The sequence below is a fragment of the Lycorma delicatula genome, chromosome 4 (genome assembly GCF_047948215.1).
Source record: "Lycorma delicatula isolate Av1 chromosome 4, ASM4794821v1, whole genome shotgun sequence".
NCBI classification, from domain to species: domain Eukaryota; kingdom Metazoa; phylum Arthropoda; class Insecta; order Hemiptera; family Fulgoridae; genus Lycorma; species Lycorma delicatula.
Window position 1 is genome coordinate 114,675,439 of NC_134458.1, and position 18,310 is coordinate 114,693,748.

An 18,310-nucleotide genomic window follows, 5' to 3' on the forward strand; every position below is an offset into this window, starting at 1 on the left:
ACTTTGTTGCACACATGTTAAGATTCCCAGAATGTATAAAAATTAGATATAAATTACTGTTTTATCATTTTATTTATTTTTTAAAAATAATAAGAAACATTCAGATATATATATATATATATATATATATATATATATATATACACATACACACATACACACATTGTATAGCTTATTGTTTAAAAAATTTGCACTGTATAAACAAATAGCTATGATGACAGTAAAAAAATAATAATAATAAGTAAAACGTAGTATTTTTTCTAGTAACAAAGGTTCCAACCAGTTGCTTAAAATTTATTTTAAACCAAATAATTAATTTTTTATCATAATTTTTAATTGTGTTAGTGTGCATTCTTGAAATATTTGTATTTATTGCATTTGTTATTTCAGCTTTTTATTACTAATAAAAAGAGAAATTAGTGTCGATCTTATTTGTTTAGCTCGTATACTTTGGTTGAGGTAATGTATTTTTAAAGCTGATATATATATATATGTTCTGTATTTTTATTTTTTTAAGTAAATAGTATATAAAATTTATTTTTAAATAATAAGGTGTTGTAAATTGTTTTATAATATTATTTTTATATGTATTGTGTTATATTATAAATTAAATATTGTGTATTTTTATATTGCTTATTTTATGTTTAATTGTTATTAATTTATTTTTTTATTACAGGATGATGTAATTATCTGTTAATAGTAGATTTATTATCTGTTAATGTGATTTAAAATGAAAGTATAATAATAAAATTCAACTAATTCAATCGGTAAATTTAATTGTAAAATTTGTTTTTAGTTAGCCCACACATAACCTTTCTTTCAGAAATTTCTTTTATATATATTACATATTCTTTTAATCTTTTCTTATATTGGTTTGGAGTAGGCAAAAAAATCAAAATAACCAAAATTTTTAAAAATATTATAAGCTTAAAAATATTAGCTTACACTTGTGTTAGAGTATTAGATTATTATAGGCAATAAAACTAATGGACAATTGGTGAATTGTGGTGAACTGATATTTTTTAATGCTGTCATTGCTGATATCTGTCAATTGAGCTTACTTTTGAAATGGAAATAAGTGTATCGTAAACATTACCTTTAGTTATAATTTTTACTAAAATATAATCAGTGACATTGTTACTATTTTATTCATTGTTTACTTGGTGCTACCAGTAATTATTCTTTCCTTATGTTCCTAATTTATTCTCTGATAACTTAGTTTTTCTGATAACCAAGAAATGAATTGGTTATAGATTAATTTTTTTTCTTATTTACTAACAGAGTAACAAAAAATCTCAGTGTCTTATGTAAATATAGTCTCCAATCTTTATCATATTCTACAGAAGTAAGAATGCTGTCATTACTTTACATCATTTAATACTTCTTTATACTCTAAAGTAACCTGAATTATTCCATTAATTAAATTAAATTTATTAACTTGACATTAGTTGAATTTTATTTGATATCTTAATACCAATATTTTTAGGTGTGCTTAAAATAGTATTTAAATGTTTTTAAAATGTTTGTAGTTTTTAGCATAAAACTACTGCATTAGATATTTTAGTATTTTCATGAGCTGTTTATTAGTATTGGTAAACTAAACATAAATAAACAATTTATAAAAAAATAACTATCATCATTTTTAGATTCATGCTTAATTACTTACAGTAGCTTCTGCAAAAATATTATTTTTGATTAAGATACTGTAATCTAGAATCAATGTTCATTTACCATTTGCTTATATTAATGTGAAAGTTTTAACTTAAGTTTTAAATTAAAATATTTTTATAGTAGTTATTTAAACTTATTAGTTCCTTTATTATATTCTTAATTTTCCAAAATGATTCCCATTCATTACTTCCAAATTCTACATATAATTCTTCTGATATATATTACTAAAAATAGTAAACCTAACTGCTGCAATATTTTTGAGATTATATTATCAATACATATGGATTTTATTGTTTTTTTGCAATTACAGTTGATTTAATCTTAAAAATATATTCTAATAGATCCCTTTTTATCAATAAATCTTAATATTTTAATATTATTATTTATTTATAATTATATTCATTTTAAAATATTTTTAGCAATATATATGTTTTGTTAACGGTGTTTTTTACTTAAATAACATTAAGTAAATGTTAACTTGTATTAAACATTATTAAATATTTGTTTTTAATTAACAGAAAACTTCAATTACTAAAAAAGCGCCTGAAGTTGCTAATAAAGATGTTCCACATAATATGGGTAAAAAGGATGTTATAAGAGCTTCAGATTTCAATTTCTTAATGGTGCTTGGTAAAGGTAGCTTTGGAAAAGTAAGTTTTTTGTTTACTAGTATTTAGCAATGTTTGTATTTTATTTATTATAATTGAGAATATTGTATAGATAAATCAGCAGGTTGATTAAATATTTTACATTTTTCAAATAATTGATTTAACAGTTTCCTCTATCACCTCTTCCTAGTATGATTACTTCTTTAGATGGACTGAAGAGCTAAGAGATTGGTTGAGTACAATATGGCAACAGAGCAGTTAGGAAGCCCTCTATGAAAGCCTTCTAAGGAAGCCTTCTATGTTATACTTTTCCTCCTAACAAAGAGAAAAATTATGAGAATATCAGGTCACCCAACATGAGACCTACAGGTAACCCAAGCCCCACAGTGAAGTGTAAATAAGCAAGGGCATGACAAGGACTGACAGGCAGTATAACAATAAGTAAAATTAAAACTAACTAATGAAAAAAATAATTATTTTCAACTTTAATGTATTTTCAATTTTTGTAAAAAATAATAACAATAGTAATTAATAATTTTATTAATTAAAATATTAGTTTTTTGCATTTTTTGTACTACCAGTTCAACAAATCTTTTAAAGTGGATTTTATTGATTTAATTTTTTCTAATAGTTGATTTTATTTTTTTTTTTTTAAATTTTAGTATATTTTAAAATAAGATATTTTATTGATAAATTATTATTTTTAAAAAATGTATATATAGCTGGTCAGTCTAACTCTGATCTAATGTAGCTATAACAAATCAAATTATTTATTGTATTAGTATTACTGTAGCTACATAAAAACTTTTATGTTAAAAATGTTTGTTCTAATATTATTACGACTACTATTATATATTTTTTAAATGTTGCTGTTTAAAAACAAGTTCTGATTAAGTGACATATAAAACTACATAAGTAAGCAGAAAATAATGGGAACTCAGTTATTTACAGTTTATAATTTATTAAATACATAGTCAGTAATGATACAGTAAATACAATCTATGATGAAACATCTTTAAGTAGAAGAGATCTGTTGAAGTAATTTATTCAACATTCTATTTCTCCTTAGATTATTTATTAACAAAATAAATTCCTTTTTTGAACAAATAATTGGGTAATTTTAAATAGAATCCATACATAAATTAATTATATTCCAGTTAAATGTTAGTTGTGATGTTTTTTCTGTTTAAATAAAATTCTCTGAAATGTTTTGAACCGTTTTGTTTTAACAAAACGGTTCCTACTTGTTTTAAGTAGGCAAGCCTACAGTATACAAGCCGGCTTGTTTTAACAAGCTTATACAAGCTTAGGAAATAAAATTTCCTAAGCTTGTATTTGTTTTTAAATTACTTAAATTACTTATTCTTCCTGAATAAGACCAAACAGAAACAAGAAGGGAAAAATGTCATTTAAAAACATCAAGAAGAAAGTAAATCTTAGAAAAAGGGTGAATAAACTTTGAACATCAAACAGATCTGCATTGAGAGAGGTATCTATAAAATAAACAAAAAGCTTATTTAATTTAAGAAAAAGCAAAACAGAAATGATTAAAACCATAACATTTAGGGCTGGGACGGATAAGCAGGTGGGGTGGAGGGCCCCCATCCCAAAATTATGTTCTTCCTTTTGAATAGTCAATTAGAAGAAGAAGCAACTGTAAAACAGTCCTTGAGTTAAGTTAACTACATATTAAAAGTATATTTGTATGTAACTACAAAAGGTTTTAAAATTGAAAAATCATTTTAAATATGCATAGGCCTCTAATTTATTTGCAGGATAATTTTTTAATTGTCAGTTGGTTTATATGAGATCACAAAATAATTATGTTACAAATACTGACAAAAAAGAATTCAGATATTTCATGTTTTAAAATATAATATAATTTCATATATCTAAAATTTAATTTACAATTGGCATATTTGAGAAAGTTTGGAACAAATTTAATTCAGTTCAAGTGCCTGATATAAGTATCTCAGGCAAAGGTGTTTTTGTCCATGTGAGAAAAGTAAGAGAAACTTACACATATATAATTTTAGAATAGGTTGATCTCACCAAGAATGATACAGGAATTTGTATCACAAAACAAGTCAAATCACTTTAACACTGCCAGACCTAAAAGAATATTTTATATCATGGCAAAAAAGTAAGAGATATGGAACATTGTAACATTCTTATTAATTGAAGCTGATAAACTATTTTTAGAGGATTTTAAAGGAGTACTTGAACGGTTAAAAATATTGTTTTTCTCTGCAAAATTTCCTTTAATTGCTAAAAACATCTATGGAAAAACATTTGAAGGAGTCATATGAAAACTTAATACAAGAATTAGTATTAAAGAGTATCACACAATATTATGCATTTATTCAAGAAAGACAGATAGTTCAATTTTTTTAATACTTCATTTTCAGAGCTGCAGTTAAGAATGTAATATTTTGTAATTCACTTCAAGCGAGTATTATCAAAGAAAATGACAAAACTCAGATTATTAAAAACTCATTATTTAAAAATCTGAAACTACTAGACTAAATGTATATTTCAAATTACTGTGGTAAAACATTTGTACAAAAAAATATTTGGTGTTTAATAAAATTTTCAAAATTGACTTCTTTGTTACTTATTCTGTACTTCATTGAATCAGTTACTAAGAAAAAAGTGTAGTGAACACTAAATTCATGAATTTATTTGGTTATTAAACATGAAAAAAAGTGTGTGTATGCATGTGTATGTGTGAAAAAACTTTTTTTAAATTTGTTATATATGTTGTAGTTGAATTACATCACATTTATTTAAAATAAAATCCTTTAAATGACCATTTTGCTGAAGAAGAGAATTGTAGATGAAGAGTATGGATTTAGGAAGGTAAGATCCACAAGGGATATGATTGGGCTAATAGAAGTGTTTGATGAGATGTATATTCAAAAAAATAAGTATCTGCTTTATAGATATGATAAAATTATTCAGCTTGAAATAAGCGGAATAAATTAAACTAATGGAAATATTAAAAAGATGAACCAGTTTGGAAAGTTGGAAGATTAAATAACAAATTGTTCCTGGTCAGGAGAAAGTTATGAAAATAGGGGACAGGGATAAATTCAGTGATTTGCCCTTGAATAAGTCAAGAGTGCTGCTTATCCAATTATTTTTTAAAAGTGGTCTTGAAGATATGATAAAAAATTCTCTTGAGGAGGATGAAGATTTTTGTAATATGGACAGAGCTCTTCTTCCATTTGAGATTCCCTCATATTTTAGAAGGTTCCCTCCCATCAGTCCTTGTGTAATTTACCATGTAAGAAACTAAACGTTAAGAATTTTTTCAAAAGATTTGAATTATCTTAAGATTTTCATCTATTTATTAATTGCAATACAGTATTAAATAAAAGTCAATATTTTATTGTTATTGACTTGAATTAGTTAAAAATCTGTAAAACTTTTGTGTAAATTAAGTTTTTGGGGTCTTCTGCAGAAAACCCAATTTCCCAAAAGTTAGAATAAGTTATATAAGATAAAACTACAATTTGTGTTCTTATGTTTCTGGTTGTGTATTAATAAATAATACTGCATTACATTTTGATTAAAAGTGTTAAAATCAATACTAATTGATTAGAGTTTGTTTTTGACTTGTTTTGTTAACATAACAGAACCAGACTTCCCATTATGACCACATAACAAAGAAAAACGTATGAATGTGGGATACACAGAGACTACCTCAACTCATACCTTTGAGAAGCCACCATCAGAGGAACAACTTGTTTTGACCAGTTACTGGAAGAAAAACATGCTTTCTGGCCACAAAAATAACATGCACAATCTATTAAGCTTCAGCTAGGTTAGGTCTGTGGTGCAAGTGGTAGCATCTCAGCTTTCATCCGGAGGTCCCAGATTCGAATGTGGTCAGGCATGGCATTTTCACACACTGCAAAAATTTCCATTTCATCTCATTTTCTGAAGTGTACCTAACAGTGGTCCTGAAGGCTAAAAAAAAAAGTTAGGTTATGGTAGGATAGGTTTCTTTTCTTTTTTTTGAGAAATGTAGGTGCCTGTGCAGAAGATCTATTTTTTCTGATATTTTTGGACGTTAATATTTACTAAACTTTTATGACTATGAATTATTTAAAGCACCTGAATTAAAAGAGACACCAGTCTGAGTTAATTTTTCTAAAAATAATTATGTATTACACTACCACACTTCCTGCGATGAAATGAATGAAGATTTCACTTGCAGGGCTGACTATCAGCCCTGATGTCCTAATAAGCAATTATTTATTCAAAATTCTGTAGACAGCAATAGGAAACTCCTTTCGTTTTTAGGAAACCTGATATGAGATGATTGTTATTCTTGAAGTGATTATGCCATCTTTAGATGCAACCTTAAATCATGTCAGGTTGCCTACAGCCATTATAGCTGTGGTGGCATTCAGTAATGTGTAAAGTACACATAATAGTTGTTTTATTTTGATTTTTTCTATTATTTACAAAAATGGATAATCTATAAAAGTTAAACAGGGGTCTTACGTAAGACTATTTTAGACTTTCCTCACAAGGTGTAGGTGAAGTAAGATTATGTAAGCTTCTGTCCCTTCATATTTTATATATATATTTAATGAACATACTGAAATGCACTCTTCTCTTTTAGCATGTTCCTTTGCTTTTGGTTTTATTGTTAAATGTGATTTGTCTATAATGAAGAGTAAAACAACTGAACATTTATTAGGATATTTATTCTATAATTTATGCTAATATGTTTTAGGTTATGTTAGCTGAAAGAAAGGGTACAGATGAATTGTATGCTATTAAAATATTAAAAAAAGATATCATTATACAAGATGATGATGTTGAATGTACAATGGTTGAAAAGCGAGTTCTGGCATTATCTGGGAAACCACCATTTCTTGTGCAGCTACATTCTTGCTTCCAAACTATGGTATTTTTTATAAGTTTTATTTATACTTTATTTTAACTTTAGTGTCAGTTCATGTGTCACATGTTCATTAATGAGAAATTAAATGAACAAAAATTATGGAACTTGTACTCTTGTTTACAGTATTATTTATTTACCTAAATGTCGGGTACTTGCCTTTAAAATTATATTTTGTTACAGGTTACTTCACTAAAATTGAACAGATGTTCAGTTAAATTAATACAAACTTGTACTGGTTTTTATTTCGTTTTGTAGTTTTAATGAATTACATTGTTCATTATTTGTTATATGCTAATTAATAAGTTATCTATCTAAAGTGAAATTATTTTTTTTAAAACTGTGGTGTTTTTTCTTCATAAATAAACATACAACTCATATTCATGAATTAAAACAAAAAACATATTAACTACCATAAATTATATGTTCTTATATGGTTTTGTTTTTCCTTACTATTGATCTATTTGTGGGATACTATTTCAAAGTTTACCGATATAGTCATAAATTTTTTTATGGATATCGTATTATACATAGCCATCATAAGAGATGGTGGTCAAATGATGTCAGACATGAATGTTTTCCCATTCCCCAAATCTTCTGACATCTCAAATTGTTGGAATTCAACTGGAAGAGATCATTTTATGGTTGCTAACCTAATCTATACTGAAAAACTGAGTAATTTTATAAAAATTGCCAAACATAAGTACAGTAAAATGTTTATAAAAATCTCCAGTTTTGATTTGTGCAACAACATGTGCGTTGTTGCACACAAGGCCTGCCAAAACTTCTTGGACATTGGTAAATGCAAACTAATAGTTATTGCTTCATCACAAGGTCATAGATCTAACATAATTATTGTTGTTTTTTATGATACTTGAGAAAAAAGCTGGATTACTGTTTGCAGTCTTCAAAGTTTTCTTATATGTGCTGAAACATCACTCCTGATCAGAGATATCTGAATTGTATCAGTATAGACTTATGGAGTGTTCAAATCTTATACATATAAGAATTGCCTGGCAAACATTGTAAGTAATCAACACTATCTTACAGGTTTTAATGATGTATTTAGATTATACTTCATTTGAATGAATTTCAAAAGTATTATAAATTATACTCTTCTTGTTTCATTACAGCTGCCTAAGAATCATGTAACATTTCATTTCCTTCTCCTTTGTTATTCCTTATCTTCCAGTACTCCTTCATCTTTTCGCTATACATTTTTTCCTTTCCTTGGACCGCTTTGTTCCAGTTCTCTTATCCTTCCTATCTTGGAATCATTCTATTTTTCCCACTTTCCTACAAAACACATTTTTCTGTTATTTCATCTTTTATGTTGTTTCTTTCTAGATTTTTTTTTTATTTCTTGGTTCCAGCTTGTTAACTTATTTTCCCAAAGATACTTAAAAATCTGATTCATTAACTTGTTGTTATTCATTCAATTAAGTGCCCCAAAAGAAATCATTCTTTTTCCTCATAGTTTGTGAAATTTTTTCTAAATTAAATTCAATTTTTTCTTTTCTTTATTTGATATTTTGATAAAACACAGTAGAATGACTCCTGATTTTTTAAGTAAGATATGAAATTTGTTAGTAATTTTGTTGAAAGTACATATTTTATATGAAATGATAGCAATTTAACAGTTTTTGAGTTAATAACATGTAGCCAGGGATCTCTTGTGCATAGGGGGTATAATATTTTTAATAAATTGACAAGTAAAGTAAAAGAAGAACAAGTATGTTGAAATTTGGAAAGACTATTAGACAAATAATGGTTCTGAAAATAAACAGTTTGCCTGATAAATATAGTTAGGTTGTAATCTTGAGAGCTTATTTAATATGTTTTGACTTTTTTCCAGGATCGATTATATTTTGTTATGGAGTATGTTAATGGAGGTGATCTTATGTTCCAAATTCAGCAATGTGGAAAATTTAAAGAACCAGTTGCTGTGTAAGTAATTGCAAACTGTGTTAAAGAATTGATTTCTAATTTTTCTATACTGAAATATATTTTTATTTTATTTTTTTTTTATATAGATATAATAAACTTTATTTTTCTACTTGCCCAGAACATAAATATAGTTAAGGTTATGAATAATATACAAAAACCATAAATGAAATAATTAACTATAACAAATGGATTGAATCTGTCATTAATAATAAATGGTTTTATTTAACTGTTTTTATTAACTAAAATTCATAGCAGTAAATTGAAAATAAGAAAGAAAATACAGTTTAAAGTTAGTTTTGAAAAAAGGCAAACAAAAACAAATGTTACCATTAATAACACTAATAAACTCAGTTTTTGGCACATGAAACTTTTATTGTGTTAGTAAAGTAACTGTTTTATGTAGAATTTAGAAATGTAATCAGAATTTTTTCATAACCCATGGTGTTTATATGATAATATTTTTGAATTCTACATATGTTTTTTAGTAATAACTTATGTACACAAAAGAATATTTAAAATGATTTCTAACAAAGGATGGGGTATAAATGTAACGTCCCAATCCCCACAGGGGAGGTGTGACGATTCCAGTCGCCACACCACTCGCCCTCCATTCCTAGCCCTGATGGGCTTTAATAGAGTGATTACATACCACAGTCACCAGCCAGTACTCAGTTGGGATGCCACCAATGTAAACGCCTTGGTAGACATTTACATCTGTGAGTTTTGACTCAACCTTCGCCTTCGCTGTAGGCTTCTTTTGGACATCTCCTCTGTCCTACAGCATTGCCTCTGAACTAGCTAACTGAGTTCGCAGAAGCACAATCCCCACACCTAGTTCAATACTTTAAACAAGCTGTGAGTGATTGTAAATGTCTCATTAATACTAGTCTGTTCAGTAATAATGCATACTACAAGAAAATATTTTTTTGCAACAATTAAATTTAAACCTGTTTCCCTTAGCAATCACAATGATCAATTCTAATCCTTTAAACTTAAATTGCAGCTACGGACTTCGATCTGGTCTACCAGGGAGAAGAGAACAGACCTCTTACTCCCACTTAGCTCCATCGTAGAGTCCTGCGTGACATTTACATAAAGTGCCCTTGTCAAGAAGGTGCTACACGCTACACCTCTTGCCTGCATGGACAACCATGCCCTCATTAGAGTAGTCACCATCCCGCCAACAGCAATACTATTACTCATTCATTAAACGCCCTCATCAGAATGATGCTACATCTCTCGGCTGTATGGGTTACCATACCCACAGTAGTGCAGTCATATTGCTGAAGGCAATTCTGCTACTTATCTCAAACAAATTCAATTAACTGTGGCTTGATGCCAGTACACCCTGCCTCTGGCCAATCAACTCTCCAGGTGTATCCTAGCCACCCGGGGTACTGCTCTACTTATACCCCCTCAACTAATCTGCTCAGTGTGAGGAAATGGAGGAAGCCAGCCACAATGATCCATTCTCTGCGATTCTTTCAATTGACCCGCAGATCAAGAAAGGAGTTTATTTTCTCAAGCTTCCTAACAGCTTCTGGTACAGCTCTATAGCTTCCTAACAGCTTTCAAGCTTCTGGTACATTCAGCTTCATACTGGGGACAAACAATCTTACATGCCTGAGTCGCCCTGAACTCTATCTCCATCCACAAGTTTCCCTCAATCAGTAGCAACCCATTGTCAGCAAAGGCAATGATGCAGCAGCCACCTGGCAACCTCAACTGCATCAGAGAGTCAAATTCGACAATCCAGATGAGAGGAATTAGAACACTGCCCTCCAGACAACCTTTTGACAGGGTCTTTCCTACTTCTGAACCGCCATCAGAAAGGGTGATGGTTCTGTTGCTGAAACAGTTTGCAAGAGTCGATATAAACATAACAGTATGAAGGCAACAGAATGATGATTCATTTACTGTAGATTCTGACATGTCAGCACAACAGTCTTCTGAATCATACAATTAACACAGAGGTATTTTTAAAGATTTGCTGTGTATGCACATATTGAGGTTTCATTCTGTTTTATGATTTACAGTAACTGTGTCAAGTGTGTTGTGTTAGTGAATAAATTTGCTAAGGAAGTTTGTAAATGATCCAGACAACTTCTGTGTGTGTAGATTTGACCTTTGACACGTTCACCACAGTATAAGGTATATATGTCCCATACTGCAGTCATCTGTGATGCAGCTGAGAAAGAAATAATGTTCCACTGCTGTGCATTGAGTATTTGACCTTGATTATTTTTACAACCCATATATGTAACACAGTTAAGTAATAACACTACTATATGGAGTGCGGATTTTCTTTTTTTGTTGTATTTACAGTAAAGTTATTATTTTTATTTTTTTTGTTCGTAGTTTTTTCAATATACAATATTTTGTAAATTATAGGTTTAGTAATTATTCATGATCTAATATTAATTAGTCATATATAATTATGTCATAATGTATTACAATAATAATAAGTGTTCTGCCCAAAGGTAGATTTTCACATGGCTGCCCTCCATTCTACTTGATTCTGTGCCATCCGTTTCATTTTATAGTATCTTCCTTCCCTTTTTATATTGTCTACCAGCTTCATTCGTTTCCGACCTTTTGCTTTTCTCCCTCGTTACAAATCCATCCAACGCTGTCACCAACAGGCAGTCATGTCTCAGCCAATGTCCCAATCAACTGCATTTTCTTCTCTTTATTATTTTGATAATCGCCCTCTCATCTCCCACTCTACAAAGCACCTCCTCATTCCAAACTCTCTCCATCCAGCTGGTCTTTTCCATCCTCCTCCAAACCCACATTTCAAAGGACTCCAATCTTCTCAACTCTCCCTTCCTAATAGTCCATGTCTCTGCCCCATAAAGGGCCACACTCCATACAAGACATTTTGCAAGTTTTTCCTTAGTCGCAGATGTAGTTTGCTACATAGCACTCTCCTCATTTTGCTGAATGCTTCCTTTGCCCTAGCAATATGTACTTTAACTTCTGATCACACTTCATACCTTCCTTAATGGTGCACCCCAGGTACTTGAAGGATGCCACTTGCTCAACTTTATTTCCCCCAATCCTAATTTATGCCCTTTTGGTTGATTTGCTAATAATCATGCTTTTTGTCTTCTTTATATTTATCTTCATCTGATACTCCTCGCAGGTTTGATTTACTCTTCTCAACATTTCATTCATCATGAATTCACTCTCTGCCAACACTGCCATGTCATCAGCAAAGCTAGTGCATTCTATCCGCCTTCCTCCAATATTTACACCCTTATTACCAGTTACACTTTTTTCAATTATCACTTCCAGGTAAAAGTTGAACAGAGTTGGTGACATGCAACATCCCTGCCACACCCCTCTCCCAGGTCTGCTTTCCTCTGATAACTCATTCCCAATCTTTATTTTTACCTTCTGTGACAAGTATAGATTTCTTATTAATCTCCTTTCCTTCCAAGCGACTTCTTTTTCCTTTATTCTCAGCAATTTATCCCATTCCACCCTATCAAATACCTTCTCCAGATGTATAAAGACCACATATAAAAAATCTCTTTGCTTTTCAATATATCTTTCTCCAATCACTCTTATTAACCCTATTGCATCCCTTGTTTCCTTCCCCCTTCTAAACCCAAACTGCTCTTCCCCAATTCATCTCTCTAGTCTTTCTCAAAGTCTCCCATTCAACACTCTTAGCAGTATCATAGTTGCATGCAATATAAAGCTAATTGTCCTATATTCCTCACATTTCCATGTATTCTTCTTCTTTTCGATTGGGACCATAATAGTAGTCACAAAATCTTCTGGCCATCACCACTCTCATATATCAAATTACAAGGCTTGTGATATCTCTAATTCCCCTTTCCCCTAAACTTTTCTATAGTTCAGCTGGTACTTCATCGACTCCACATCCTTTCCTGTTCTTCATTTCCTTTAAGACTATTTCTATCTCTCCCTCCATAATGTAACAACCTTTCTCCTCCTCACACACTTCCGATTTATCTTCAATTCCTAGGATTTCTGGTCTTTTATCTACTTTGTAAAGTCCTTCCACATATCGTTTCCATCTCTACCTAGAACCTCGTTCTTCCCATCAACCACTACCCCATCTTTTGTTGATATTTCCATCCTAATTTTACTTTTTCCCTTTTTAAATACCAGTTCCATAGCTACTCTATACATCTCTTCAAACTTCCCTACCCTCTCCAATTTCTCAATATCTTCACACCTTTCCATCAACCTTGTTTGCCAGGCTCTTTCCGTCTCTCTTCTTAATTTAGTTTCCTGTACATCTTCTTACCCTCTTCTGTTCTGACATTCTTCCACTTTCTTCTCTTATCCATTTTATCCAGCATCACCTCGGTAACCCATTCTTTCTTTATCTTCCTATTCGGTTTTTTACCCCCAGCATCTTTGGTGGCATCTGTTACATCCTCCTTCATATGTATCCATCTTGTGTTTGGATCTGTGTCCTCTTCCCTTCTCTCTCTATTTACCAAATAATTCTCCTTTAGAATTTCTTGTCTCCATTTTTCAGTACCTCCCTATTTAAGCTCTCTGTTCTTTTTCCTTTGTTCACTCTCTTCATCCTCATCCATAACTCTCCCACCACAAGATTATGGTCTGAATTTACATCTGCACCTGGATATGCTTTTGAATTTTTTAAACAATTCCTATACCAGTTTTCTATCATAAAGTAATCTATCTGGTTCCTCTCTCCATTTATTCTTGATGTCCATGTGTATCAGCCTCTCTTGTGGGCTTGAAATAGCATATTACCAATTACTCAAGAGTTCTCCTTACAGAAATCCACCAGTCTTGTCTCTCTTGCATTTGTTATACCTAATCCAAAGTCTCCCACAACATTTCCCTCTGGTCCTTCCCCTACCACCGCATTCCAATCTCCCATCACTATAATGCAAGCTCCTCTCCTTTCCCCGTTTATCAGTTCCTAATCTTATTATAGCATTCTTCAGTCTCTTCATCTTGATGTTGGCTTGTTGTCATATACACTTGTATTATCACTAGATCTTTTCCTTTGCCCTTTAATCTCAACATCAATATTCTTTCATCGACATATCTTACTCTTTGTACACTGTCTCTCATCTGTGGGCTCAGCAAAATTCCCACTCCATATTCACCACTACTTTCTCCGCCGGAATAAAAGATTTTGGTACCCTACACTCTGTAACTTCCCTCTTCCTTCCCACCTCACCACATTCAAACACAGCACATCCAACCTATTCTTTTCCATTTATCTTTTTGAATTCTCTAGCTTTCCTGCTTTAAGTAACGTCAAAATATTCCACATTTCAATTCTAATTTTATTTGCATGTGATCTCGCTGTTTCCCCCTCCCAGAGAATGATTGAGGGAAAGCTTTAACTCCGGATTCTTTAACGTTGAGGACCATCATGTGTGCCTGGGAAATAGTATAAGGTGGTTTTTCCCCCAATGCTTTCCACCTAGGTGTATGGTTGCCCAACCATTTTAATAGGCCGCCCCTAACATAGGGAACAAACGCCTTTCGCAGCCACCCATAAACTGGAGAACAGACACTGCCTTAGCAGTGAGGAAATAGTAATCACTGGAGACCCTCACTATGTTTAGCCCATGAACCAACATGGTTTACCAGGGTATGGCTGGCTATAATCCTTTAGCCTTCTTGGAGCCAAAAGTGAGAGTTGGCTACATGTGTTAACCAGTCCTGCATGACCATCTTGAGATGTGGTCAAAATTTAATTCTTGCATTTCTTCTTTAATTTCTTTGATCCATAATGGCGGATTTCTTAAAGACCAAAATCGATCGATAATTCTCTTAGTAATCCTATCCTGCGGTAATCTTAACAAGTGTGCACAGAAAGAAATTTGCTTCTTTTCCATAGTATCAATTAAGGATTCCAAGTTTTCATACAGAAATTTATTAGGCAATAATCTGTACTGATTTTCATATTCCGAAAATTGGGCTAGTGGAAATCAGCATACGAGTTTTCCCAAACTTATTGTATGGCATAAACCAGAAGACTGTTTCTGTAATTTCTGTATTACAACGATAAAAGGAATAAGTACTAAACCCAAACACACAGTGCACTACCTGAATCTACCATCTGCTATAAGGTCATTGCTTCATGGTGAGGACTTACCTGTACTGAATATTCTAACACATCTAACTTTAGAAGATGAATTGGAATATAAGGTAGCCACTGTAGTTTCATGAGGATCAAAATGATCCTACTTTTGAAGTAAAATTCTTTTCCTGTGAACCTAATAAATGAAGATGAATTAATTGACCTTGTTTGGGATTTGAACTTGAAGAAACAAGGTGAGCTTTGGGATGTAGGCTGAAATGCTGGAATTTTCTCCATACTGGCACTAGTGTGTTTCTTTCATAATAGTCAGGAAGAATTTCAAGATTTATATTCTGAAGACATAATGGACAGTTCATTGATTCGTTGAAGACTAATTTAAAGGCTGTCCTTTTGCACAGTGGCAACAAATTTCTTTCTCAGCTGTTAGCTTATGACAGTAATATGAAAGAAGCATATGACAATCCTGTTAGAAAAAATTCAGTACAACTACCATTGGACCATATGTTCCAATTTAAAATTATTGCATTATTAATGGGTTTGCAGCTCAGCTACCATACATTAAATTTTGTTGCTTTTTATTTGTATGGATTATTATTAACAAGACAAATCTTTATATCAGGAAAGAATGGCCAAATTGTGAAATACTGCTGAACAGAAAAATGTTGTACATCCCCTACTAGTTAACTCGGAATGATTTTCTGCCTCTACTTAATTTAAATTTAGGGCTTTTCAAAAGCTTTGTTAAGTCAGTGGATAAAAATAGTGCTGGATTTCATAATGTGAAAGAAAAATTTTCTCATGTTTTCTCAGATTCAAACCTGGATTTCTTTTTGCATAATCTTGATACCATCAGCGACAAGTATAGGAAACATTTCCACTAGTAAATCTCAACCATAGAAAACAGATACCAGTGATAATGGATTCCAAGAATGTTTGCAGATTATTGTTACATACTAAACAGGGATGTTCCAGGTGCCAAATACAAAAGGAAAACAACTACCTTATTAGATAATTTAATTATGTAAATATGCCCTGCATTCATGTAAATTCTTAGATTACTTTCAAAGTTTATCCATGATTTAAAAAACAGTAGCTATTGATAGAAAAAATCTTTTTACGTATTTGAATTCAGAGGGAAAAGTTCTGTTAGGATCATATACTTGTTCCTTGTGCCAAAAAAAAAAATAGTTTAATTTTTTTCATCAGTGTAATTATAAATCATCTACAATCTATTTATTTTTTTCTTGCATCTTACATATTTTCTAAAACAATTTTTCACTTACTTTTTTATAATGGCTCATACATTCATTTATTTACTATTGTTATTATTACAAATATTTACTTCTTGATAAAAACTATAATCATTTATGTTATGTTGTTTTACAGATTTTATTCGGCAGAAATAGCCATAGGTTTGTTCTTTTTGCATTGTCGAGGTATTGTTTACCGAGATTTAAAACTGGATAATGTATTGTTAGATCAGGATGGTCATATTAAAATTGCTGACTTTGGAATGTGTAAAGAAGGTATTATGGGTGATAAAACTACTAAAACTTTCTGTGGTACTCCTGATTATATTGCACCAGAGGTAATTTTTCTCTTTTACTAGTCGAATTATTAAAGTGTAGGTAACATTATAACATAACATAACAATTGTAGTGTTTTTGTAGTTTTCACATCATGTATTATTATCTAATATTTTTAAATCATGACTGCATAGCAAATATTAATTTTGAAAAATGTTTAAACTCATTAATGCTTATTCCTATATCGCTAACAATATTGCAAACAATTCATTCTTCAATGTCGTTCAGTGAAGATTATTAACAACGTATTTTTAACGATTAACAGTTAGACTGATTTATGGCAAATTAATAGAGGGTTTTATGCACTTAAATGCTTGATCCTATTTTTTAATTCACCAGAAAGTAGTTTGTTATTAAATAGAAAGAAATATTAGGCAGATAATCATAGCAAAATGCAATATTTTTATCCTGAGTTGAAAAATTAATTGTATTTTGTCTTTAATTTTATGTCCATTACTAATTTATAATAATCATTCATATTTTATAATAAATTTCATTTTATTTATTATCTCACATAATTTCACTTTATTAGTATCATCTATCATCACATTACCTTTATGTATGCAGTATGTGTCCATTTTTGCAAAAATTGTTTGCTTTTGCAAAAATGGATTAATATTGCAAGTTAAACCTATGCTTGTCCCTGCTCCTATTAGGGAAAGAGGTAATGTGGTCATGTGTAAATTTTTCCTACTTCTAAAATATTTTATTAACGGTTTTAAATCTTAACAAAAGTTTTTGGAAATTTGTAATCATAAAAAAATGTCTGCTGAGATTTTCTATTTCAGGCTTATGCTTGTTATTATTTAACTCTGAAGCTTCTATTTGTATAGTTTTATACAGGAATAGTTCACCACTAAGTTTAAAGTTTGTGTATGGAAATATGATAAGCTTATGTACTGGATTGTACTTTTTTATTGGATTGCATATAAAAAAGCTATACATGACTTGGATTCAATTTCAGAACCTTTGGGATGGAAAGACTGAGTCAGAAGCTACAATTCTACTGTAGATATCACCTACTCTATTATTTATTTTTTTATTAAACCATTTTTTACAGTCAGTACCAACTATATGACCAATTTGATTATATATTCCACAAACCATTTTGTTCTGTGAAAATTCTTTAACCTCAACTTTATTACTGCACCCTTACAACATTCCCAGTTATCTGTTTTGTATATCTTTGTCATCCTTTAAAGCATTTGTTCTCGAAGTGGGTAATAACACCCCTTGTGGGCGCTGAAGGCCTTCATTTGGGAGGAGGATAGAAGGCCCACAGAAAATTGTGGAAAAAGCACATCAGATTCATCCTTCATATTAATGTAAGTGTAATTTTTCAGTTGAAAGCTTTGTTTTAATTATTGTATTCTTATATTGAATATGCTATCACTGAAGTTATTATATAACTATATAGATACAATTTTAATTTTTTTAAAGCAATTTTAATAAAAATACTTCCAAATATGATTAAACATGCGTTTTAATTGCTGTCATTTAAAATGTAAGTTTC

The 18,310-nt window shown here is 30.6% G+C and overlaps 1 protein-coding gene across 1 annotated transcript in view; it reads left to right on the top strand.

Annotated features, from left to right (window-relative positions):
- Window positions 1–18,310, top strand: part of LOC142323771 (protein kinase C, brain isozyme-like) — an 883,957-nt gene that overhangs the window by 858,088 nt on the left and 7,559 nt on the right. Inside the window, exons 8-11 of the mRNA XM_075363963.1 lie at window positions 2,190–2,321; window positions 7,027–7,200; window positions 9,050–9,141; window positions 16,598–16,799. Of these exons, the coding sequence (XP_075220078.1) occupies window positions 2,190–2,321; window positions 7,027–7,200; window positions 9,050–9,141; window positions 16,598–16,799 (600 nt within the window). The remainder of the gene's footprint in view (window positions 1–2,189; window positions 2,322–7,026; window positions 7,201–9,049; window positions 9,142–16,597; window positions 16,800–18,310) is intronic.